Source organism: Gobius niger (genome assembly GCF_951799975.1).
Source record: "Gobius niger genome assembly, chromosome: 6".
NCBI classification, from domain to species: domain Eukaryota; kingdom Metazoa; phylum Chordata; class Actinopteri; order Gobiiformes; family Gobiidae; genus Gobius; species Gobius niger.
In genome coordinates, this window is record NC_136857.1 from 12,218,653 (window position 1) to 12,244,858 (window position 26,206).

The following is a 26,206-nucleotide window of genomic DNA, read 5'->3' on the forward strand; positions in this document are numbered from 1 at the left end:
TGTTTAGATACAGTATTACTAAATACAAAGCCGACTAACATCCAGAAGCTCATATGAAATGCCTGTTACTTATTCTTTCATGTTGTGTATAACAAAAATGTAATAAATGAATTGCTTTATTTAACTAGGGCTAGGTAAAGCTTATGTAGATACCGACAGGGCAGAGAGACACTAGACCTTTGGATACGTCATTTGTTTTTTGATAAAGGTGACAGAGAATGTCAAAGAATACAACATGGACAGGTGGCTCTCTCTCTTCCTCTTTCTTACCGTCCTACACCTCAATGTAAAACTGTTCAAACATAAATCACTCCAAAGCATGTCGGTGTTCTGTTTGTACACACCTCTTTCCTTATCTTATCTTTCTCCTTTTTAATTCACCATTTTCCTTGTATTTGCCCTTTTAGACGACTTAGGACGAGCTGTGGCTGACAGGAGAACTTGGTCATTAGCATAAAAAGAGTCACCTTTTCCCTCAGCCGCTGTTTGTCCTCTCCATCTGTTTATTGCACGTGTGCAGCTGTGTTTGCAAGCTATATGCTGCATCCTATTCATTAATTTGCTTTCTCCTCTTGTCATTATTTTAGTTTTATTTTCTTAGTTGTATGTTTTAGTGTGTCATTACTGATGCATAAACGTGCTTTACGTTAGACTAGTCTTGATATATTTAGATCCCTCTGATAAAGGATGCACAATATAGAAAGATGGCAATATTCAATAACTGTCATGAATATTGCGATAGACAATATTATTGCCATATTTTCAATACAGTACTTTCCATTAAATTCAAGCAAAAAAGTTTAACATAATAAGGACCCTAATAAACATAAGTAAGGATACGATTGTAAATAAGGATTCATGACTGAAACTGAATTTGGGCTGTGTTAACAAAAGACATGTCACATTCAGATGGAAAACCTCAGGGACTTTTTCATACATTGTGAGTTTTGACAGTATGCCAATTGTTTGTTTGTGAATTATTTCAATAATAATATGACGATGTATTGTGCCAGCCTTCTACTCCTCAACAATGTCTTTTTATATAGCGGTTTCTTTAACTCATGGTACCAATGGCAAAATACTTTGTATTGAGGCCAATAACTTACTTGTACTTGCAAAATAAGAACTTGTGCCCTCCTATGACTATTTGTTTTTCATTTGTCTGCACTTTGTGTTCTTTGTACTCATTTGTTGTCACCTCATGTTGTCCATTTGCTCCCTGCTGCAGCGACCTCAAGTCATTTCCTGATTTTTCCTTCATTATCAAGATAAATGTCACCTCCTGCTCCAAGGTTGTAACCCTGTATTCAATTCAGTACTTTTCTTAGAATAATTTGATTATTGTATGTTTATTATTTCACTTCAACACTTACGATGTTTTATCATTTCCATATGCTTTACAGTCAGGGGAAATACAAAGAAACAAGGTTTGTTTCTAGTCACTTTTTACTTTTGCATTCACTACATGTCATATTATTGTCAACATGTACATAGCCTTTAGAGTATGTTATTATCTTATTTTCCCTTTTTTTGTTGCAGCTTCCGTTGACAGTGCATGAGCTTCAAGAGGAGCTCAGGGCGCACAGAGAAATGAACAGCCGCTTGAAGCATCAAGTCCACCAAGGAAACACAAGCCCCCATCGAGACCTCCTCTTGGATGAAGACCACAGAGGTTTCCCGAGCCCTGCTCACAGTCCCAGGCACAGCCCTAGTCACCTCCAAAGTCCTGGACAGAAGAAGAGCCCAAAGGCCAGCCCATCCAGCACTTTCAACATGAGACAACAAGAAGCAGACATAATCATCCACAGCCCTGCCTATGGATGCAGCCCAGTGGTTTCTGCACAGAGAGGGAGCTCAGCCAACGCACTTCATTCAGGCCCAAGAACGAATCCCAATCAGACATCGTACAGCCCGAGCCATGCTCCGATTTTAGCACAGGGCCCTGGTCACGTGCAGCCCTGTAGCCCCTGCCAAATGCCGGGATGTGACGGCTTCTCCTCTCCTCCTCCTCTGGACACACCTGCTGAGAACTACTTCCGCCTACAATCGGAGCACGATCGTCAGGCCAAAGAGCTGTTCATGCTGAAGAAAACCATGGAGGACATGGAGCAGAGGATAGACTGCCAGAAGCAGACGCTGGGGGCCCGGGACGAGAGCATACAGAGGCTCCTGGAGATGCTGCAAGGCCAGAGTCAGAGCCCGTGGGGTCGTGGGCAGAGGACTCGGGTCGTCTCCACGGCAACCCAAGAGGGAGAAGCCCAGCTAGAAAACATGCACGCTAAAGAGGTGAGTTAAATTGTAGTGCATAATGCTCATTTTGTTTTTAGCCTTTAATTCGTGCAAACATATGTGCTGACACAACCATCTACTTTTGTATTAATGCTTTATCAATGACTTGCTAGGACTGTATGGACTTTAGAAACAATATATAATTGCAATATTTTTGATAGTTGCGATTAGATTTTACATTTTTCTTTACAAACAAAGATTCAGATCATGTGCACATTTTAAACATACATGATTACACATGCATTTTATAGCATGAAGAAGTTTCATTTTGGAGATTTTAGGATTTTAGGTTTATTTCATATGAGGAAGAAATTTGAAGTCTTGAGTCATACTGTCTTGTGGAATTGATTCTATTGCAACAGACTGGAGTTTTATACCAAAACCAAAACCAATGTCACATGGCACAGATAAAAATGAAAAGTACTGACCAAACAGTTTATTCTTATAACTAGTTGCACCCTATATGGTGGCTGATTGCAACCAGCAATTTCTGTTAATATTAATCTTGCTGACCTACACAGGAGTTACTCTCATTAGGAAGCACATTACTTTGATGTCTTGAGGGAGACTGTTATTGTGGTTATGCTTAAGCCTATCAGTTATTGCTTTATCTGTAGGTAAACGAAACAAGTTATGATTTTGGTTCAGAAACTTGAAAGTGAAATGAGAAGTTTATTGCTGGGCGCTTACATGCTGTAGGTGTATGACTGGCCATGCTCCTCACACCTGCAGTTTATTTTTAACCCCTAAATCTTCTTAGCCTAGACTTTCTCTTCCGCTCTCAGAATATACGCAGCGCTATCTGTGTTGTGGATGGTTGTCTGATTTGGCACTGTGCATCCATCAAAGGTGTAAGTTAGCTGAGCATGGACACTGATTTCTACTCTAGTCCTGCTTGGACCCTAAGCATGCTGTTTAGGAGGTGAGTCTTTATGTGTCTACAATAAACATGCAGCTAATTTGATTAAATATCTTATTAATGTCTAAGTATAAGCGGCATGCTTAAAGTGTTTATATGTGAGTAATGGAAAATAGTCAGTGATTAACTTTGTGTTAATGTGTTATAAGGCGCCATTATTTTATTTCCAATGGCGCCATTTTACACATGCATATTCTATTAATTGTCATTTGTTTAGTAGATGACTGTTTGCTATGTAATATGGTAATACATCTTTTTTTCTTACTGTCTTTTTTTGTTACTTGTACCTTTTTACACTTTATCTAATCTGATGTTAAAATGGCAACATATTGCAGTTCTGTAATCGACCACTTGGAGGCAGTGTTTGACTAGAATTGGGATGGCTTCGTGTAGATACCACACACAGGTTTGCACCTGATGAGAGGGCACATCTGAAGCCAGGCTCTGGTGCTTGTTCTGACCCGCCGACTATTGCATTTATTGTTGAACTGATCACAACATCACACTTCTAAATAACATAACAAAGTCATTGTAATGCACACATCCCTTCAATTCTGTACATGATAAAGGCTAAACATGCCTCAGACATACTGTTTTATCAGTGTGTTCAGCAAGAGACAGACATTGATAAGTGAGTGTAACTCTGCTTGTGTAATTGTGGGAAAACTTCAGGCAATGTTTGAACTTTTGGACCAGGCACCTTGTCCATAACTTTTTATCATCTTATACATGTTGAAGAAACTGTTTATGGCGTTTTGCTTTCTTGCATGATTTAAATTTGTCGATCATAAAATTTACAATTAGATTTTGAACATGCGCACTGTTACCCTGGATATACTACAAACATCCTGCCTCTGTTAGAGGAACACACTACCGTATATAAGCTCAAATAAGTTCTCTTATTTACGTTGCTTGTTCTTTGTTATAATGTGTGTTTGTGTCAGTGTAGGCATAGAGATGCCATTAATTATTGAGGAAAGAACACAGGCGCATGTGCTGGCAGAAGGTGTTGCTAAGCAAAAGCATTTGAATGCCAGAGATATCTGAGACAGACAGAGAAAACCTGTTAAAGATAAGAAAAGAAATGGCTAGAACAGAGGCGGATATGTTTTATCTCTATCCCGGGATGTGTTTGACATGTTACAGTAGTAACTAAATGGCAATGAGAAAACACCTGTTTTGGAAGTGCCGTAATCCTTAAAAGAGTGTAAAATCCAAAGCTACCAACGGGATTATAAAAATAGTCGGGATAAAGATGGACTCTCAAACACATTTGGAGTGTAGCCTGAAAGAGTGGAAGACCCAGCAGAGGAGCTGAGCAGCAGGCTCAGGGTGTTTTGTAGCTTGGTGTTGTGGGAGTCAGTGCGAAGATGATGAACCGCCAAGCGTATTTCTACCGGGTCCCTCCGCAGGAGCTCCACCGTCGGAACCAGAGCCAGGTGGATCCGGTCAAAAGCAGGACTTTACAGACTGTCATCGATATGAAGGTAGGGTGGACGGTGGAAAGCTGGAGGTTATTAGTTGACAGGAGTGCACACTTCAGAGTGTTGTGATGTTGTTTCTTGTGGACAGTTTGGTTGGTTGACTTTAGCCTCACAATAATTGTTGTTAAGTTTTGTTAATATCGTTGTGAGCAGAGAATAGCAAGGTTATAAATCCAGACACAAACACACATGTAACCCTCTGAAGCATTGCTTTATTGCTCTCTTTTGTCTGTATGGCAGTCTTGCCCAAATGAAGTCTATTATTGGCCCATGTGGAGCTGAGCACTTATTCAATTTGTTTCAAATGTCACATATGGAAGCTTTCACTCTCATCGCAGCCCTTTGAAGTTGGAAGAGCTGTGAAACACGCAGTTGACTGCGCATGTGTCTCTGCACACACCCACACACACATGCACAATACCAGTGTTCATTCAGTACTGTTTGGCCCAAAAGAGACTCCTTTTCTGTAAAACCACAATTATTTTTTACACAAACCAATGATTTACCAGCAGCTAAATGCATGCGACTCGAGAAATCATATGTACTCTATGTTTAAGTGAGACAATAACTTATCAATATATTGCATATTGCAGGACAAAGCAGAACAGAAATAAGTGTTTTGCGATAAAATGTTTACTCTGATTACAGACCACCAACCCACCTTTCTGTTTTGACCCTGACGTTGTTTGGCAGGTACAGTAATGAATGCTTTTGATTGAACTTAAAAATGTTAAAAGCAGTTAGCGACTGGTCTGGAGTGCTTTACTTAATGCCTTGGCTTGACTTTCTGTCTTTGCACGTCTTATACATGCAATGCGATGTTTGTGGCCTTTTCACCTGTGCTGTTTGGTTGTTTTCATTGAGACAGTGATACACCTCCGTTTGCCTGAAAAAGTTGATGTCAGAGGATGCAGAGGTCAGATGTGTTTCTCTCTGCGGCCATCATGCAAGCTGTTTTCAATTCATTTAGTTACTTTTCACCTTACCTTTTGCCTGAAATTTATTTTCCAAAACAGCATGTTGATCCATTTGTGAACAAAAAACGTTTGTTTTATTATTATCCAGCATGTCTCTTACCTCGGTCAGTCTATCACTGACTATTCTTGCGTGCTTTTTGTTGCTGGTTCAGGACACCAAAATCTCATCCCTGGAGAGGAACCTCAGAGACTTAGAGGATGAGGTCCAGATGTTAAAGACCAGTGGCCTGCTACACCCTGACGACAGGCAGGATGAGCTCAAGCAGGTGGAGGTCTACAAAAGCCATTCTAAGTTCATGAAGACTAAGGTAGAATGACTCTCCAAGCTAACTGATACAATGCATGTTTTAGCCTGCGCAAAATGTAACAGGAAAGCACGCCATATTGTATGCATGTCAGGGATTTTGCACTGCATGACAGCATTGTTTTAGAATCTACGAATTTAGCAAGGTAGTTTATTGGTTTCTATTCTGCTGTTTCACCTGTCTTCATTTTACTACTTCTCTGTTTAAAGACGAGATATCGCCTGTCTCTCTTACAACCGACTGTGTGGTTACCCTCTCATCCTATCAGCTTGCACTACAATAAGTCCTAGGTCATTATCAGCTGTCAGAAAGAGGTTACAACGGCAAACTTTAGTTCCCAAGTCACCGAGAACTCAAACTTTCCATACTTGCGTTGAGCTTCCTGTTGCATATTCGGGATAGCTGAAACTCCATGTGAAAATGTACCCCCCGGATTTATTAAAAGTGGTCTTTGTGAGGCCATCAGGGCGTTTGTCAGTGCAGCGAGGAAGTTCCTGATGCAATCATAAAAGAAATGTTTTTGTGAATGGGCCCGGCTGACAGGTTAATGTGGGGTCGCGGAGACAGAGGACAGAACTCTTTCCTCACCTGTTTTGACCTTGCCCAGAATGCATCACTCAGGCCTCTCGCTCTCCCCCTGTCTCATCTTTCTGCCTACAGCCTGCCAGAAGCACCGTGCCCTCGCCCGCATATTCATTTCATGCGCTTGAAATATTTAGATTGGTCATCGTTCACTTAGCTGTAATGGTGTTTGGAAAGGTCAAATCAGAATGGAGTGTTTTCTTGAAGTGCTTTAAAACGGAGCGTCTGTGAAATTGTTCAGTTGCATGAAGTTTCACTCAAATCTTCTCATTTTCATCTGTTTTGTAGGTTGTGAAGCGCTTAGCCACAGGGCACTAAACAGAATGATTTTTTAGCCCACTAGAGAAGGGGCATCTTGGGCCTTTTGTATGTTGAGGTAGATCAGCGGTTTTCAGCTGGTGGGATACAACCATTTTCATTGGTTCTATGAAATTATATACAGTAATTGTTTTGATTTTGTTCTCCAGCTTAAAGGAACAGGCCACCATTTTTACATACTGAGATATGTTCTTACCTGAGCTTAGACGAGTGGATGTGTCTTTACGGGTGTGCTCAGTCACGCATAAAGACCGAAAACGTTGATAGCATGTAGCCTATCCTCCTCTTGCTCTCTTAGAAGAACTTAGAAGCGACCAAGCTTTTCCGTTTTTAAATACGGTTATGTGAGTAGTTACACGAAGAGCTTGGTCGCTTCTAACTTCACCCCTGTTTGGCCCCATAGAGGAAAGGAGGAGAGGCTAAATGCTAACAATTTGTTTGGTCTTTTTGTGTGACTGAGCACCAGGGCTGGACTGGCAGAAAAAATCAGGGACTTTTGGGTCAAGACAGGCCCTCTAAAAAAAAAAAACAGTGATATTCAATGCAATAGTCGAGGTGATGAGCAAAACAATAAGCCATTGGCTTGAACTAAAACAGTATAAGCTACGAATCGAGGACAATAGTTGCATGTTGTTTCTGCCGAATTCAAGCTAACACCTCAGAGCACTCAACACTTGTCATTTACAATTTGATGGAACTTTTGTAAAATTACTTAAAGGGGGCCTATTATGCAAAATCGACTTTTTCAAGCTTTACATCATGTTATTAAGTCATTCCCTCATTAAAAACATGCCTGAAGTGTTGCCTTAGCACATTCACGTATTTTCGAGTAATCTGTAAAAACTCCGATGGCAGCCATTTTAGGGATAAAACGCCTGATTCCTTCAGGAAACGCCTCCGACCTCCAGGATACGCCTCCGACCTTTCGTCACCAGCCGAGTAACCAACCACTGCTCCTCAGCAGAACCCCCTCCCCGCAGTGTCTAGCCCTAAGATGTAAACAGAGTCATCATGGAGGATTAGCTTCATGTGTTGTGAACCGGAGCCACAGCAGACTTTTACAAAGACACACATCAGTGTTTCTGTTACCTAAACACCCAGGATTAAAACCGGTGACAAGAACACTTATTTCAGTGTCTGGTTCTGCGCTGGGCCTTGATGATGCACAGAGCCTCCGGAGAAAGCTAATGCTAAGCTAAACCTCGAGTCATCACGTGAAAACGAGAAATATGCACACATAAAGTCAATAAAACCACCACACACATGAAGAACCGTTTAACAATGATCACACACGGAGCCTGGCTTGTTGATTTGGAAGTTTATTGCTCACATTTCATCTACAATGGGTCATAGCCGAGTGGCTTTCTCCCGGAGCTAACAAGCTAGCCGCGACAAGCTAACGGGAAAATTCACTGAATACAAGCAGCATATTATGCATTGAAAACGTCACTAAAACAGGCAACTGCTTGAAGCAGCCTTTATGGTGATCACACACGGAGCCTGGCTTGTTGATTGTGTAGTTTATTGCTCACATTTCATCTACAGTGAGTCGTAGCCGAGTGGTTTCTCCCGGAGCTAAGGCACTATTAGCCGCGACAAGCTAACAACCTTCACCTTCACAACATTCATTGAAAACAGGCAGCATATTATGCACAAATAACGTCAATAAAGCAGCAACTACTCGAAGCAGCCTTTACGATGAGCACACAATGAGCCTGGCTTTACACATTTGTGGTTTATTGCAGACTTTTCATCAACAATGAGCTGTAGTCGATTATAACAAGCTAACGGGTAACCTCGAAAAACCACTGTCCACCTGCACAGATAATGTCCGTCTTTGAATCGTATGGGCTCCTGCAGATCCTGGTGTCGTCCATGGGGGTATAGTTAGAGATCCATAGGGCATGGCTGCCTCCAAACAGCAGTTATTTTTCAGGCAAGAGCCCCTTCCAAGCGTCCGGTGTGGAAGGTTTGTCTCCAAATAATATCCTGTGTGGCCATTGTTCACAAAGTGATAAACAGTAGGTCCTTTCCAACAATAAAAAGTAAAATGCATCGATCGTAGTTTCAATACAGTTGAGACAACGAGCGTAGTGTTTGTTGTGATGCCACAGACAGCGTGTGGAGGGGGCGTGTCGGAAAGGGTCAGAGGTTCTTAAAGAGACAGGGGCCTATTTCAAGTCATTCGCTACCACCATTTTGAAAGAGCAATTTTATACAAGGCAGTTATTCTAATTCACTGCATTTACAGACCAACAGACGGTCTCGTCATCATTGTAGTGTGATATAGACTGGTGCTATGTGGCTGAAAAAAGCATAATACCCCCTCTTTAACAATCTTAAAATGTGCGTTCCGTTAATGAAGTTCTCTCGCAACTGCAACACAAATAAACTTCTCAAAACCAACCAAATGATCCCACTGTAGATTGAAGATGAAATGGTAAAACTCACCACGGAGTTAGAGAGGTGTGTAGTGAAAATACAAAGTGAAAATAAGTCCCAAAAAGGCCAAACATTGTAAATCCTTTCAATGGAAACTTGAAGATTTCCAAACTGCGCGCACTGACGACGAGGGGCAAGACGGAGTCACCTGACAACTCCCAGCATGCACTTCTTTGCAAACATTTTCTAAAATGTAGAAAAAATAGCGGTCTAAGGTTCTGTGGGTCCTGGAGGGAGTTACAATGAACTATTTCCTCTTATTTTCGCAATGTGAGGGGCATGAGTGTCACAGAGGCCCATTGCTCTGCAGGGTATAAAACGCATCACATCCCTCTAGAGGAGAAATTGTGTAATTGCATCTGAGTAATGATAGAGATTCTGATGGCTCTTCCCGCTAATTGTGGGCCGGTGAAAGATATTACGGGCCTTATCTCGATCTGACTGGCCCAACCGGCCCAAAAGTACGTCGGCCCACCGGGGAAACTCCCGAATCTCTTGATGGCCAGTCCAGCCCTGCTGAGCGCACACGTAAAGACCAGAAAGGTACGCATCAACTTGTCTAAGCTCAGGTAAGAACATATGGAAATCCATTAAATTATGTGAGGAAATAGCTTACTGTTTTTTTTGTTTGTTTCTTTTGCTAACATGCTCAGACAGGGTCTTAATGTTTTTTATTATATTCCGAAATTAATGTTACCCTGTAACTTGTCACAGTAAACTGAGAACCAGCTGTTCTCAAAGCTTCCACAGAATTGCAACACCGAGAGCATGCACAAACTTTCTGTTCCCTCTTTGAAAATTTCCATCCTGTGACAATGTGTCTTAATCAGTCTACTGTGCTTTATATAAATACATGAAAAATAATTTTTGACTTACTCTAAATGAAATTCATACCATTTTATGCTAATTGTAAGTTCCAATTTAAAAATGTCGCTTCCAATTAACATAAAGCAATTAAGTGGGAAAAGATCACATGATGCATTTGATTGAAGTGAGCATTTCGTGTTGTATTCTGGTCTACGGGGGACTGGGGGGTATGTGTGGTGTATCTCTCGGCGATTTGGCAGCAGGCTGTGTCATGATTTGGCCGCTCGCTGTGTCCTGTGTGTCTCTGTAGGAGCGGCCCTTGTCTCCGTGTGTGTCTCAGAGCTCCATCAGACCAGCTCCCACCTTCCTCAAACTCCCCTCCACCCAGCCCTGGATCACAGAGCAACCAGAAGTACCCCATACTCACCATTTCTCTCCCTTTACATTCGCTCTCATTTATTTCATTTGTCATGGTCTTACACAGAATTCTTGACCGTTTCCATCATCCCGGGGCATTAGTACCTTTAATAACCGCCCCAGCGTTTACCCTCTGTCTTCTATTACACTGTACTTGCTCTCTAGGGTTCTGTACTTTTTAGTTTTGAGCCAGAGTTCCCATGTCTCGAGGTGACCACTGCTTACACAATCAGACCAATCTCTCCTAAAATCAGCCTTGTGCATATTTGGCGCCAGTCGACAGATGACAATCTTCAGCACATAGCCAGCCTCAGCACAGAAACCTCCCACTGTTAGTGCAGTTGATTTCCTTTGTGGTTTCTGACCTGTTCTATACAGCATTCCTTTAACATATTGACTATGAAAGTGCATGTGTGTGTTTGTTTTGGTGGGGCCATAAAGTCGTCAGTGGGAATTATAATATTCTACCTCTAGCATGAATAAGTTTGATAAGTGGAAATTGAAATAGTACGTTGTACTTTCTTGGGCTACAAGATCTGGGAAAGAATATCTTTTTGTGATTTTTCTGACAAGTATTACAATCAGATCAGGCAATTTATGTTTAAAGCCAAGATTCAGTCCACAGTGGACATTTATACATGTAAACTTAATATATTTAAGAAGACTGAAATATGAAATATGAACTGCTAAACACATTCATTCCAGAGCATGTTTTTGAACTACAGGGTTTTTGACGGCCACATGGAGACAGGATATTTTGTGGTTTGCTAATGATGAGGTACAACTGAAATAATCACGCCCTCTCCCACAGGCCAATTTGCAACCATTCAAATTGTGATTTTGATTTAAATGAGCCCGTTCTACATTCTACTAAAATTTCTGAGAGAAGCTGAAAAAGGCAAAACAAATTGGTCTAATGTTTGTAAGATTCTCAAAGCTAAATTACTTTAGAATAGATTTAACATTGTATTGCAATGTTGTATTGCAGTGCAATAAAATGCAGCTTTGCATGTGCTTGCGACCATTATATGTATAATATGCATGCTGGTATTTGTACTACCAAAAGCTACTATAAAAAGATTGTTTACAAATGCACAGATATTTGTGCAATGGTCGAGTGCATAGGTTCATTTAGTGCATGTTTATTTTATTTTAAATGGGACAGTGCATATTAATTAGCATAAGTCCTCAAAGTCCACATGTAAATATGCCAGAGTTAGCCACAATGGCTAATTTTCATCTGTAGTTCCAGGGCAGGTTGCTGTTCACTGACAGGAAAAGCCACCCAACAACAAACAAAAGACAATAAATATTTAACAGTTTTATTGCATATTATAACATTATGACTTATTCTGGAAATAGTTGTTGAATTGTGCTTGTTTTTGTACAGTTGTGTGTAAGCCGGTCATTCTACTTGAACCAGTTGAACTATTGGCTATTATCAGTGACTGACTACATTGCTTTAATGTTTCTGAATGTGGGCCTTTGTGATAATCACCTTCTGCATTTCAGATAGAGCACCTGAAGCAGGAACTGAGCAAGAAAGAGACAGAGATGCAGACCTTGCAGACCAAGTTGGAAACGCTGACCAACCAGAACTCAGACTGTAAACAACACATCGAGGTGCTGAAGGAGTCACTCACGGCCAAGGAGCAGCGAGCCAACACACTTCAGACAGAGGTTCGTGCACACCTTCACATAACATACAACTGTGCATGGGAACCTGTTGTTTACTCTGACAATTACAAATGATTCATGTTTTGTTGATTAAGCATGTTGATTCTTAAAGCTGCTATTTTGTTTCTCTGTCTGCATTTTTGCCTTATCTAATACTTCTTATTATGATTCTTGATGAGAAGCAGAACATTTTGTTTCATGGTGAGTGCAACAAATCTGGGCTTGTTCTTGGACACATGGGTAAAGCATTAATTGTTAACGGAAAAGTGGCGATATTCAGAATTTTTTTAAATGATGTGCGTGTGGAAAGATGTATGTCGCATGTTTAGAGAAGGATCAGACATTTTATGCAGTCTTTTTAAATATTTTTTTCATTTTTTCATTGAGTATTGTCCACTGAGTATTGTTATTCATCACTACAGGAAGCAATTTGGGACAAAATGAGGCCTAATTGACCATCCATGTGAAAGGAATTTTGGCCCGAATACGTCAGGCCTTAAGAATTGGTGGTTTTATCTTATTTATTGGACTAAATTAAAACTCACTTGTCATAAGTGGGCCATTAGAGAGAGTTCAGCATGTACAATGTAAAACAGTTCTTACTGTTGGTTTTTCCCAATCAGTAAGTGAGTGAGTGGGGATTGTCACTGGTACTACCGAGCTCATTCAGTTTGGAAGGAATGTGGCCAAATTGTCCTGGCACACTGTAAAAACATTTAGTCACTGATGGACTTTTGTCTCTAGTCATTTCCTTGGCTGGAATAGCATTCTTGTGCTCCTGAAGGCTCGGATTTCCTCAATTGTAGGAGAAGAAATTCACCACTATAGCTCAGATCTCTGCATTTCTTGGCTTCTCTGCAGTGTGCCCTTCATTTAGATAAGGGTGTTCTGGCTGCATCTCGTTCCCCTGTGCACCTCTGACCATGCAAGTTTTATTTTTGATTTCAATGAGTAACATCTTCAGTACAGTCCTCCCACTCAAATGACAGCTGTGAGATTGGTGCCTCATAGTAACAAACACGACCGACTTACTGCACACACACTCCACAAGGCCAGTAACAAATGGATTGTTCAGAAAACAGTGACGCTTCTGTGACCTGAATGGAATGAGAAGGTAGATCTGTACATATGTCAAATATTGGGGTCTGTCTTTTACATAAAAAAGTGGAAAATAAGTGCTGTGTCAGGCTGTGAGCGGCTCTGGAAACTTTAATACAGCGGGAGCGTATATGTCTGAACTCTTGATCCAGACAATGCCGGACTGTAACTAGAGCCCAGTGGTTCAGGTGACATTATCAGAGCTTCCTGCATATTTAATGAGCCAGCAGAGAAGGCCCTGGGTAAGCGGCTTGCCCTGTGTCAGGTTTGGCTTGAGAAAAGACTTGTTAAAACATTTAGGTCTCGATTCTGAATTTGGTTTCTGTTGTTGTTCTGTTTCTGACCTTAATTTGACTGTGCTAGTTACTTAGTGGTCAGGCGGTATGATATAGCCTCTTGGCCATGCCGAGGCTACAATTCCACTAACTACTTCCTCTGAGAGTCCTCACTTCACTGTGATCAGTTAAATCCCCTTCTCACTCTCTCAGAACATGACATTGGGAGTAAAGTAGACTGTGAGCGGAGAGCTGTGATCTGTTCAAAATGAGAGATCATTAGGCTAGGTTAGGTTAATTTATTTGTACCCGTGGGTAAATTCGTCTTGCAATTCTGAGTCAACACATTAAAACACATTATACAAAGATAAAACATCACACATATTTAAATATAAAACTTGTAAGTGCTCCAGATACTAACAGGATGTGCCTTTGGTACAGATAAAATTGAAGTTTAAGCCACTGGACAGTAACAAAGATAAAAAAGCCGTGTCAGGGGCAATTTGATCCCGACTTGTTCATTAAGGAAAGGGCAGCGGGAACAAAGCTTTTCTAACGGTTTGTGTGGCTTATTGGCATCAAAAACCGACGCCCAGACGGAAGCAATCGAAACTCTGAATGCAAAGGATGCTCAGTGTCTTTTACGATGCTTCGTGCCATCCTCTCTAACTGTCTATCATTAGAGCATGAAATGACAATTTGATTTTATTGTGTCATTTTGCCAACTTCTTAGTATTAATACATAAAAGTAGCATATTATTCATTTTCAAGTCTGATACTTTTTTGTGTATTTCACTTTAACTTGAAGCAAAAAGAAGCAGCTACATGTATCATGTATAAGATATACTGTAAGACAAGAGATAAGAAATGTGTATATCCAATCAGTCTCAATGCAAAATCAACTTTTTTGAGCTTTTTACCATGTTTCAATGTTGTTCTCTCCGCAAACACATATCTGGAGTTGTGTTTTGAACTTATGAGTAATCTTTGGATCTTCACTGGTGGCTATTTTTAGCACCGTGGCAGCAGCTCCCACAAAGCTCCTCCTGAGGTCCTACGTATCCAGGAAATGCTTTGCTCATCTTTGGTTCTGTTGTTAAGCTTAATCCTTTCATTTTGAAGTAAAAACCCTCGCCATCAATTCACTACAGCTACACAAGCTGCCGGTCTAATTATTTTATTCTTTTTTTTTTCTCTCTGTCTCGCTCTTTATTAAAACAGCTGCACAGCAAAGGGGGGCAAGAGGAGGAGAGGTGGGAGGGGCTTATGGTGGAGATCGCATGAAAATCAGAAAGTGAAGCTTTTGTTTCAGCTTTTTTATGTCAGTATTGCAGTTTGATGTCAATGTTGCATTTTCTCACCAAGATATTGTGTAATGTAATGTGTTGTGACATTATTATCAAATACCTGCAAAAAAACACACCCCTCTTTAACAAATGGGCTTTTACCCAATTAGCAATGTGTCAGCGTGTGTGTTTGGACTTTTTTCATAGGCAACCTTAAACATAATCTATTTTGTCTTTCATCACCAGGCTTAGCGAGGTGTCTGCCAGAAGACCTTTCCCTCAGTTTTGATTTTGCGGTCAAGCTGTAATGACTCGCGGATGATTTAAACGAGTGCAAATGAGTCGTCATCCATAGTGGCGTTCGGTATGCGCAAAAAGAAATGATGGAGGACGGACCTGGTGGCAGACAGAAGAGAGATGTGGGAGAAGCGAGCTGCTTGATGAATGCTGGAGGTTATGGGCTTGTCAGTGAGCGATGAGATGCGGTGCTGTGCTCTGTCCCTGTTGGCCTATTTGTGTTGATCTTTCTACATTCTCATTACTGATTAATAGTTCATAAAGGCAGTGAGTCGGAGAGGAGATGTGGTTGACCTGGTTACGCTCCACCCTGGACCATCCCCTACTGTGTGCTGTTACAGTCTCTTTCCTGTCATTGCTTTTTGACATTGGCTGCCTTCTGTCATTTTTGACCCCTCTTGTTCCCTAGTCGTCCGTAAATGCTTATAAGAGACTTGGGGATGTCATTGTTCTTGAGCTATTAACCTTACTGTCACTATGCAAAGCTGTCTAAGCAAGAACAATCGTTGACCAGATCTAGCCTCACATGAACTTAACTAACTTACGGTCCCTATTCTTAGGCCCCACAGTTTGCTCCTTGGTTACTGGTGTGGTTTGGGATGCAGTGTGAGTTGCACAGTGGCTGGACCCCTAAGCACAAACATGGCGCGATCCAAAATAAAGCCCTTGCAAGTTCTTCGGAGGCCATGTGGAAAGAACATAAAAAGAAGTGAGAGAGGTCAGAATTTGAAGGGGTCATTTAATCGTATGCTTGAGTTTGAAAACAGTTAATAGCATCAAAACAAACCTGTATGTTATGCACTTCAAGTAGACTCCTGATTTCTTTGCCCTGTAGAGATTTTCATTCACATTATGGGTGATAAAGTGCAGTGCTGCCGTTTCTCCTGTTAGTCCACACTAAGGCAGCTGCAGCTACATCTATAATTACAGTGTGTGGACTGGATGAAAAGTTGTCTCCTCTGACTTTTGTGTATGAAAACCATGGACTGTAAAAAAGAATAGACATTGTGTGCTCACTCCTCCCCGTTTGCCACAATGACCACGTTCGAAAGGGAATCTATGGCGGATTTACAGACTCCTCCTACCCTGCTCTGACGGCTTTTAGTGCGATCGTAACTGCGCCCCATGCCATACCGCCTTTGCTATGCCCGATCCTGTCAGAACTTGGAAGCAAATGTAGTGAGTGAGTGAGTGGTTGATGGTGGTCGGAGGGGCCGATGGCGCAGACTGGTTGCCTCGCTTCTATCAGTCTTCCCCAGCGCAGCTGTGGCTACAATAGTAGCTTACCACCGCCAAGTATGGAGTAATAGTGTCCATTGGTTCCTTCTTCTTCCTTTATTGCATGATTTGTACGATTGCATCCCAGTATCCATAAAAGCGCAAATGCGAGACTCAGACATCGCTTTTTCAGGAAATGTGAAATATTCTAGATTTAACGCCTGTATAAGATGTGGAATGGGTCGTTTCCACATGTTTGCCAGAGCATAGTGTGGTTTGTCCGGAAACAGATTCTTTGGAAAGCGGACGCGGCGCTGGCTTGCAGCACTGGAAATGATCAGGAAAAGTAATCAAAGATGGAGCAAGTGTTAATGAGGGGGAACGCCTGCTGTGGCTCTTCCTTGATGTGTGCTGCATGTGTCTCTTGTCTGTGGATATCTCTCGGTGTATGACTGTGTTGAACAAAGTAATGATGATTAATGAGCGGAGGAGCAGGCCGTGCAGCAGCTGTTCACAGTAAAGTGTGTGCAGGTTCGGTCAGATAGCCTTCCTCTGTTCTAGTGTTAAAGCATAACAATGTCTACATGTTTTCACAGCGTTTCATTCGTTCCCTCACCTTAAAATGTTCAATGCATTCGTTGGGCTCGCTCACACAATCTCCCTAATGTTATCAACTCATGCATTACGCTGAGACTGTGCCCTTTGCATTCACTGTAATCCCTGTTGTTTCATTACATCTGCTTAATGTCCCTGGAATGATGTGCCCTTTATATTAATTTCTGACTGACCTGTATTTACTTGGATTCTGCCTCCTATATGAGCCCAGGGTTTAAGTATTATCCCCTATGTAGGCCCAGTCATGTATGCATCAAAAATAATCAATACGCCAAAGTCACATGATTTCATTCTTATAACAATATCAATTTGATTTGCACCTGCACCAACCACATTCATGCCAACGCACACAATCGAAATGTGGTCATATTTGCTATGTGTAAGACTTGTCTAACCTCTGGCAATAACCTCATCGCATCTACTGAATATTTCTATTGCCTCATCTTAAAACTATGGATTATTGACCTCAAATTGTGCACCATCTGTTTGACATTGTTCAGATACATACAGTACTCAGTTATACATTCACCATATTTTACAGGAAGCCCTTAAACATCATTTAAGTAGTACAAGTACAGTTTGTTCCTGGTAGTGCTTGTTTAGAGGCTGACTGGATGGTAACCTTCCTCCCCTGCGTGGATGAAGTTCATTCAAAAGGTCACTCTTCATTCCATCCATCCATTATGTTTTTTTGAAAATCCATTATGTGCTTTAAGGTTTCTTTATCTCAAGAGGGATGGTTTATCTTTTATAATGATGAAGCCCAGACAAATATAAAGACGTTGGTGCACATTCTGCCCAGTGTTTGAAAGATGAATTTGGACAAACACAAGCTTTAGAGTTTAGACCTTATGAAAGCCACTGCTATGTTTATACAGGCTGGATAGATCTCACTCCGGCGTAGAAATGAGATCTCACACAGCTGTAGACGCAGAGCTGTATACAGTAGGTTTTACACCTTTTACAGTATTTTCACACTTGAGCTGATGTTCAGACTTCTTGATGAACACGAAGCAAGCCAAAACACTGATCATCAACAGAATATCACCTCAGAGCGATAAACGTGATTTGCTGCACAGTATCCACCATATTATCCGTGTTATTCCTCTATAAATCATGATATTGTTTATCTCTGTCCAGAGCAGAGTCTGGCTCCCTACGTGATACGTGAGCCAGAGAATCTTGCATTATGAAATGTGAGAAAAGGAATGTGAGGACACAGACAACTCGTTTGATTCTACACCACTGTTTTGAATCTGACCCTTTGCTTTTGAATGTCAATGGCAGTGAACAAAAGCTTCTGAAATTTCACAAGTGATTTTATATATTTATACACATGCTATATTTTATTTCTTACTATAATAATCATCCACTCATTTTGTTGCTTTTGTGTGATTGCGATCGTTTGTTTAAAGAGGGCCAAGAACTCATTGATTTGAAACATCATATTTTCGAAAACATAGCAGGGCCGATTTAATGATGTAGCGTTGAGAGAAGTTTATTTTGCGGTGAATAAATGAATTGGAAGAGCTTATTCTTATCTTCTCACATCGATGCAGATAAATAACTTAGCGCAACTTAATCCCGTGATCCTGTTGATATTTGGTGGTCATGAAGATTAGATCACATTTTCATTAGTTTTGACTCGTGTTGTGTTTACTTATTAACCAATAGGCTTTCACACAGTCACTGTATTTGATTTGTATTGCTTTACATTGCATTATTCATTCCCTTGGTGATGATGGCGAGCTGACAATCTGTACCTTTCTGTCTGTCATCTGTACCTTTTGTCTTTCATCTTCCCTGGTGTCTCTGGCCAGAAAACCACAACTTCGCTGCCTACGAGTCGGAGGCCCCAATACACACTAATAGAATCACAACACATGCAGTGGCGCTTATGGCCTCTAGGGGCATGAGTTACTTAGTCCTGCCAGTTATTTCCGTTTGGGGGCATGTTGCACCTAATTCACTATTTGAAATAGCCTGTATTACAGTATTGGGGCCCCAAATATAATATGTAAATGAGAAATGCTGCGTGAGTAGAAAAGCACATTGCGCTCTGTAAATGACCCATTATCTCCTTGACACATAAGCCAAAATGTTCTGAAAAAGTACATATTTGAAGAGAAACATGAGCCTGTAGGTCGCTCCCAATAATAACATTCTCACATTTGTGCATTGCTTAGTCTGATGATCCTTCCTGCAGCTTTAAAAGCAATACAAAAACACACATGGGTAGTTTGGTGCTGAGCAGGAGGTCTGTGGCGCTAGAAAAGAGAGACGGGCTTGGGATGGGGACAGGAGAAAGCTGGGTACAAAAGGAGGAGCGTTCGAGGGGAAATTAGAGGCGAGCACAGAGGTTAATCAGCCTGTCTTGTTCGCTGTCTGTAGTCTCAGCATGCGTTTTGGTTGACAACGCGGAACAACATGTCCAGCAGATGTGCCGCAGATGTAGATTATTTGACCAGTTATCTTATACATTTTGATAAAAGTTTACAACCCAAGACTTTAATATAACATAGTTTTATTGTTCTAAATGGTCAAATCAAATCAAAAAATAATACTACAAATGCCTGAGAGTTTTTTGTTGTTGCTCATTTTACTTAGAGGACAGCCACACATTGACCAATGAAGATGATCACATTATTTTAAAATGATCACACATGACACACTAACATGCTGCTGATATATCAAAATGAAGTGCATTTATCTTTTGGGCTTAAACTAAGCTCTCAGACCAATTTTTGTGGACCCACTGTACTAAAATTGACATCCGAGGAATACTGCAGTGTAATTTTCATGATGATACTTCTGAAAGAGCTGCTAAATTGGACTTCCTTATGATGAGCCAAAACAAGTCACCACAGAACTGCATAAAAAAGTAATTCAGTACTAACACTGCTGTATTTTTGTATGTTTTTTGATGGATTTGGTGAAAATGTATTCTCTGTATTCTCCTTGTGTTTGCTTTTTGCATAGTATCCCAGTTGTTGCGGAATTTGGCATGTGCTCCTATCATTTGTAAGCCCCTGTTTTCGCTCTCGAAATGGCGCAGCGTTGCTTTTAAGAGGGTATTAGCGGGGTGTCTCGCCGCACTTTAACAGCTTAGTGGGCTTGAGCAGGTGAGACAGCGGGGATTTCCTGTCCGGCCTCCTCGCTACATTCTTGCTAAATTGTTCTTCGCTGTGTGAAGTTGGGGGTCTTTTTCTCTCTTGTGCTTGCAGATGTGTAGGAACCCCACAGGGCACTATAAAGATGTGCCTAGACTAATATAGACTGCATTATAAGTGTCACTCCGTCGTTCCTCTTTTTTGAAGAATGGCTTGTGTTTTATGCAAAGGGGAGACTACAAAGACTGGGCTTACTATTAAACTCTGGTCGGCTGCCAGACCAGCAATGTGAGATAAATACTTCGCCATCTTACACCTGGGGGTCCTGGCCTGCTTTTAATGGACGCAGTTGAGAGGACCTCTGTGTGTCTGCAGCTTGCCCGGTGCACTCTCATTTTACACATTGAGATGCACATTTATACTGACAGCTATGGTGGAAAAGCTCTCGGTCTTACGGTAATACAGCCACAATTTTAGCTGTTTGTGCAGTCTCGGTTTGGACATATATCAAGTTCTCCTTTCATGTTGGTTATTTGCTCCCAATTCCTCTTTCTGTTTATTTAGGGGTTGTTGTTTTTTGGAGCTGCTTAAAATGTCCTGCTTCCTTTCAGTGATCTGCATTAATTTCATATTTCTTGGTTAAAATTGACTTTATACTGACCTCCTGTCTAATAAAATCTGCTGCTCTCCATTTATAGCAATATTAATTCCCAGGACAAATCAAAGTGTTTCACAATGACAAAGACATAACAACATGCACCATGAAACAATCAAAGGGGTAATAGAAAATTATTCTTTGACAACATTTTCATTGTTCAGTATGTGTGAATGTTTTTTGCTAAATATGCATGAAACTGTTGCACATCGAGAACTTCAGTTCACTGTAGTTCATTCTTTTCACCATGGCAACAGGAATTCCAAATCTACAGTCAGTGTTGAAGGTGTTGAGGAGGCGCCATGTGGACGGCGAGTGGGACGATTGTGGGAGTGTGTGTGTGTGTGTGTTTAGCTTCAGATGAGGACAAATCGTTTTAAAGGGAACTTTTGAGACTTTGCTTCAGTCGATCCTATTTGGGGGAAAAATGTAATACTGATTTAGCTGACAAGTGTCGTGATTGCCGTTTGATTTAAGGCTTATGTAAAATCAAGATTCAGTTCACTATCTACATTTTAAACACAGAAATGAGCAATAACACTTGTTATAACACTGAAATATGAACTGCTAAAATGATACATGCTTTTGAGCACATATTTCCCGAGGTCTGGACTACAGTGTTAGCAGTTTTAATTGCACTCCATCAAGACATATGCACAGTTGTGCAGTGGTTTGTGCTCGCCTCAAGAAGGTGCCTCTCACTGGGACTATCCTAAAGCTCAAATAAGAGTACAATAAAAATGAGTCAAACGATCGTGATCCCCTAATCTTGCAGCCCTCATCTATACATTCTAAATTCTGTGTCCTCCTTTTCCACTCTCAAAGTCTCACTACGCAGTGCTGAAATAAATTATGTTTGAATATATTAGGCCTAGTTAGTGAGTGATCTGTTGTTTCAGGTTGACGCTCTGCGGGTGCGTCTTGAAGAAAAGGAGCAGTTCCTGACTAAGAAGACGAAGCAGCTGCAGGACCTGTCCGACGAGAAGAGCACGCTGACGGGAGAGATACGGGATCTAAAAGACATGCTGGAGGTCAAGGAGAGGAAGGTCATCGTCCTACAGAAGAAGGTACAATAAAATACCTCACAATAACTGTCTCCACAACAAACCAAAGCCCAGTAAAGCCACGGGATTATAGCAGCAGCCTGCGAGTCGTCTTTCCTTTATGAAAAAAATGCCATCTGACATTTGTTGTGAATTATTGGCTAACTAGGTCGATGACAAATGATAGTGTTTACCGTACTGACTTTTTCTGCACACCTGCTTCAGCACATGTGACACAAGGTTAAAACGGTTCGCTGACCACCTGTGGGAATACAATTTGGATTTCCTATCAGGACCGACTGCACGCACATAATGGTCATGTTGCAACTTCCTCTTTTTCTTTCATATCCTCTTACATACTTATTATTACTATTAGATTAATACTGTATATGGGTTATATGCGGTGTCAGGTCTGCTTTCAACTAAGCACTTCTTTGTATGTACACAGGATTTAGATGGGACAAAACACACATGTAGTGGCAGCTTACAGTTTGTTCTCCTTAGGGAACAAAACAAACTCTCCCTGTCCCTTTCTGTATATAGATCTCTAATTTATAGTCTTAAAAGCATCTGGGAAACTGAATATACCGATACAAATTATGGCAGAGACAGTCCGTGTACATAGTGATTTCATTTAAAGAGTTGCGGCGGCAGTCATTTGTAAATAAAATGATAAATAACAGTCTACTCTTAAACTAAGAAACAGACTTCAGGTTCTAAAAAGAGGAGCGGACTAAAGATACAGTATATCGATTTAAGTGGAAGGTTTTGGATCACAGTCAGTGTCTTTCATTGCGCAGTTTTGTGTTTTCTAATTCAGAAAACAGGCAGCTACAGGTTATTTGAGCCGTGGTTGATCCTAATAGGTAAAGACTGATTTAACTAAAAATAATGAGCAAAGAACCAGCTCAGTTTCTGTGGGCATTTCTAGCTCTTATGCATGATACCGTAGAACAGTGGAGTTCTTTTATAGCCCTCATTCTCCAAAACCGTGACCAATGCATAATGATGTATTTATTTATTTGTTTCTCTTCCCTGGTTTTGATGGGGCTGTAGCTGTGGGAGGAACACATGCAGAGCTGGTCACTGTGTGGTTTTGGCATACATGTGTTATTCATGTTCAAACATTGTGGTCATCGACATCCATATTCATGCTTTTTAAAGGTCTGCCTGTGTCCATGAAGTATAGGCTCTCACGTTTCCTCCCTACAGCCTCCACATACAGCTCTCCAGTTATCTATGCTCACACAGAGCGTGTCTCCACAGAGGGATGTCCCGTACATAACAGCCTCTGTTCTATCTAGTTATTCTCTTTTTAAAAGATTTTTGGCCAGTAGGCTTTATTAGACAGGACATCTTTGGGTAAAAGGGGGGTAAAGAGCGGGGAGAGACTTTCAGCAAATTGCCGGGGGCCTCAGTGTTCCATGTACATGGCAGCAGCCTTAACCACTCGACTACTGGCTGCGCTTGCCTGTTATTTCTAATGGTGTCTAGCAGCAGGTTTTCTCTGGGGAAACCTGCGTGCCTGCCCTGTCAGCACTTACTGCTGCCTGGTTTCATCGCTGGCTCTGACCTAGTATCTCCAGCACAGCTCGGGCTTCACTGTGTTGAAAAGCAGAATAGGAGCGAAAAAGAGAGAGCCACAGGAGAAGAATACTCTGCACTGATACAACGTCTTTTCTTTTGTTTCCTTTCGCAAACTGTCAAGATTTCATCATTTATGAACTTGTCTTCCTGATGCCTCTCTCGCCAGGCCGAGGAAACCAAAGTGTATCGAGTGTCTCCGGCTGGATATTAGTGTTAAAAATGACTGCACTTAAGAGCATGGATTACGGTGAGAGTCTTCTCCCAAAACACTCTGGGTTCTCATTTCGTTCCCTCCTCCCACATGTGCGCACTTCCCCGACACAACACTGGCCCTGTTGAGTGTGATGCATATGGATAGCAAGGGGAAGTGGTGGCGCTCTTGATAGAAAGCTAAATATTGGTGTAGTGTTTGTTGTGAGATTTATGTTGGAGTGCACGCCTGGTGTGTGTAAACAAATATGGACTTTTTTCAGAGCTTTAGGTGGAAGGTATCCAGATGCTATGGGCCATATATTTCTTCACTTTTAAACTGCTGCCGAAATGTTTTATGTGAGGAGTTGGTTGTTGGTTTCTGTAGCGCATGTGCAGGTTATAGGGAATGGCTCACGTGTTATGTAATCAGTTCATTCACAAAGGGCGAAGAGACAAAGATAATTAAAACAAAGACAGAGCTGAAATGCAGACAGTCACATGCATTGAATCACTACCTTAAATATGAACCAGTTTAGTACCATGCACTATTGTCAAAACTCACTTGGAGAAGTATTTTTTGATAACGTAGTAATCCACTTTACGTCGGTTGTTTCTCCTCCTACTTCTGAAGCACCTCCACATTTTTAAAGCCCATAAACAATTACTGATCTGCACCGTTCTAAGCCCAAATTGTGTTTATTATGTCATCATCAATATGTGGGCATGCTCTTAGGTAAATATGGTGTCATGTACCTTGTTTTTAGCTTAGGTAATGTACTCTGTTGCCAAAAGTGCAGTCTTTACTCGTCAAGTCTATTTTGCCATGCACGCTCATAAAAGTTCAAACAACAATGCTGAGGTGCTCAAAGGCAAGTTTATAATCAGCAATTATGCGTGATATGTCCATTTTAAAGTGATATTCCAGGATTTTTGACATGGGGCCTCATTTCCTAGTTATCCAGAGTGTTGTTGATTTCTGGAGATATATATATATATATTTTTAATTCATGCAGTCCTTGTATTTGAAGAGTTTAGTGGTGCTTAGCTAGCACATGTCTATGGTAACTAGTAGCCTGCATTAAAAATTGTCTGACCCAAGCACAGTGCACCTGAGGCAAATCACATAACACCAGACTACCGATATAAATGTCTGTGTTGACTGAATAATTTTTTAAATAAACAATTTTGCATTTAAAATAACGTATATTTGAGCAGCATCAGCTTCCTGGTTGTAAGCTACGCAGCAACGGAGTGATCTGCTAGGTTACCGGATCTGCCGTAGTTTGTTTACCTGCGGCTGGCATTACTACACGTGGAATTCACAAAGGAGCTTTCTTCAAATCAGATATGGCAACGCTTGGAGGCCTACCCCATGATTTTGAAGAGGTTATTAATGCAGGCTACTAGTTACCATTGACATGCGCTAGCCTAGCACTAGCCTAGCACCACTAAACTCTTCAAATACAAGGACTGCATGAATTAAAATATATATATATATCTCCAGAAATCAACAACACTCTGGATAACTAGGAAATGAGGTGCTGCGTCAAAAATCCTGAAATATCCCTTTAACCTCTTAACCCTCGACTAAACCAAGGACATTTTCTCCAGTTTGGCTTTACCCAAATCTAAAAGTGTCTTGAAAAAAACAATAATGTGATGAAAACGCGATGAAAAAGCCACAAAAGAGCGCCAAAAAAACAAAAAGTGGCAAAAAAAGCAACAAAAAAACGCGAAAGAGCGACAAAAGCGCGCCAGAAAAGAAGCAATAACACAACTAAAAAAGTGTTAAAATATGTGACAAAAACCTGGCCATCACACAACAAAAAATGTACAACCAGTTTTGTAGGCCTTAGTTTGATTTGACTGTTGTAGATTTGGGTAAAGCCAAACTGGAGAAAATGTGCTTAGTTCAGGCCGGGGGTTAAACTGAATTATTCTAGCATTATCTCTTTCTTCCCAGAAATCCTCACAGTTGTACGAATTATGCCAATAAGTAACAAAAAGTTCTGGTGCACTGTATCCCTAAACACATGTTGGACTGCGCTCTTTCTGAGATGGTAACGTTGTTCATGTTCCCAACTGTGTGATCTTTGATAGATGCATGATGAGGCCACCGATGCCTTTCATCCTAATAGGTTCCATCTGACCAATCAGAGAGCAGAGACAGGGCTCCAGATAAGGCCCGTCAGAACATGGGGAGATTCCTGTAAACGGCCCGGCGACTGTGACTTTGCCCCCCCCCCCCCCCCCCTCTCTTTCAGCCTTCTATCAGCAATCAGTGCTGAGCTAATGGTGCGAGCCTTAGGGCAGCTGATTGGGGCCAGGCTAGAGATCGCTCAAGACAAACCCACTGCTCCCTCAGCACGACGACCACAGCCGGCGCTAAACAGAGAACGTTTTCAGACCTCATTTCATTATGTCTGTTTTATGATGTAGCAGTCTGATCCTATAATCTTGCGCATTCATTTCCGATGCTGATTAAGGTTGATCAGGTCACGTGAAGTACACTTTATCGTGCCCTTAGCCAAATTAGTCTTCTGCATTTGACCCATGAGGAAAAGTGGGCACCTGAAATTAAAGTAGAGGGGGGGACGCAGCCCGGAAAGTTGG

At 41.3% G+C, this 26,206-nt stretch overlaps 1 protein-coding gene across 1 annotated transcript in view; it reads left to right on the forward strand.

Moving 5' to 3' along the window:
• Nucleotides 1-26,206, forward strand: part of LOC306964989 (ERC protein 2) — a 138,651-nt gene that overhangs the window by 2,553 nt on the left and 109,892 nt on the right. Inside the window, exons 3-8 of the mRNA XM_079559176.1 lie at nucleotides 1,404-1,427; nucleotides 1,540-2,286; nucleotides 5,341-5,385; nucleotides 5,822-5,977; nucleotides 12,053-12,220; nucleotides 21,671-21,838. Of these exons, the coding sequence (XP_079415302.1) occupies nucleotides 1,404-1,427; nucleotides 1,540-2,286; nucleotides 5,341-5,385; nucleotides 5,822-5,977; nucleotides 12,053-12,220; nucleotides 21,671-21,838 (1,308 nt within the window). The remainder of the gene's footprint in view (nucleotides 1-1,403; nucleotides 1,428-1,539; nucleotides 2,287-5,340; nucleotides 5,386-5,821; nucleotides 5,978-12,052; nucleotides 12,221-21,670; nucleotides 21,839-26,206) is intronic.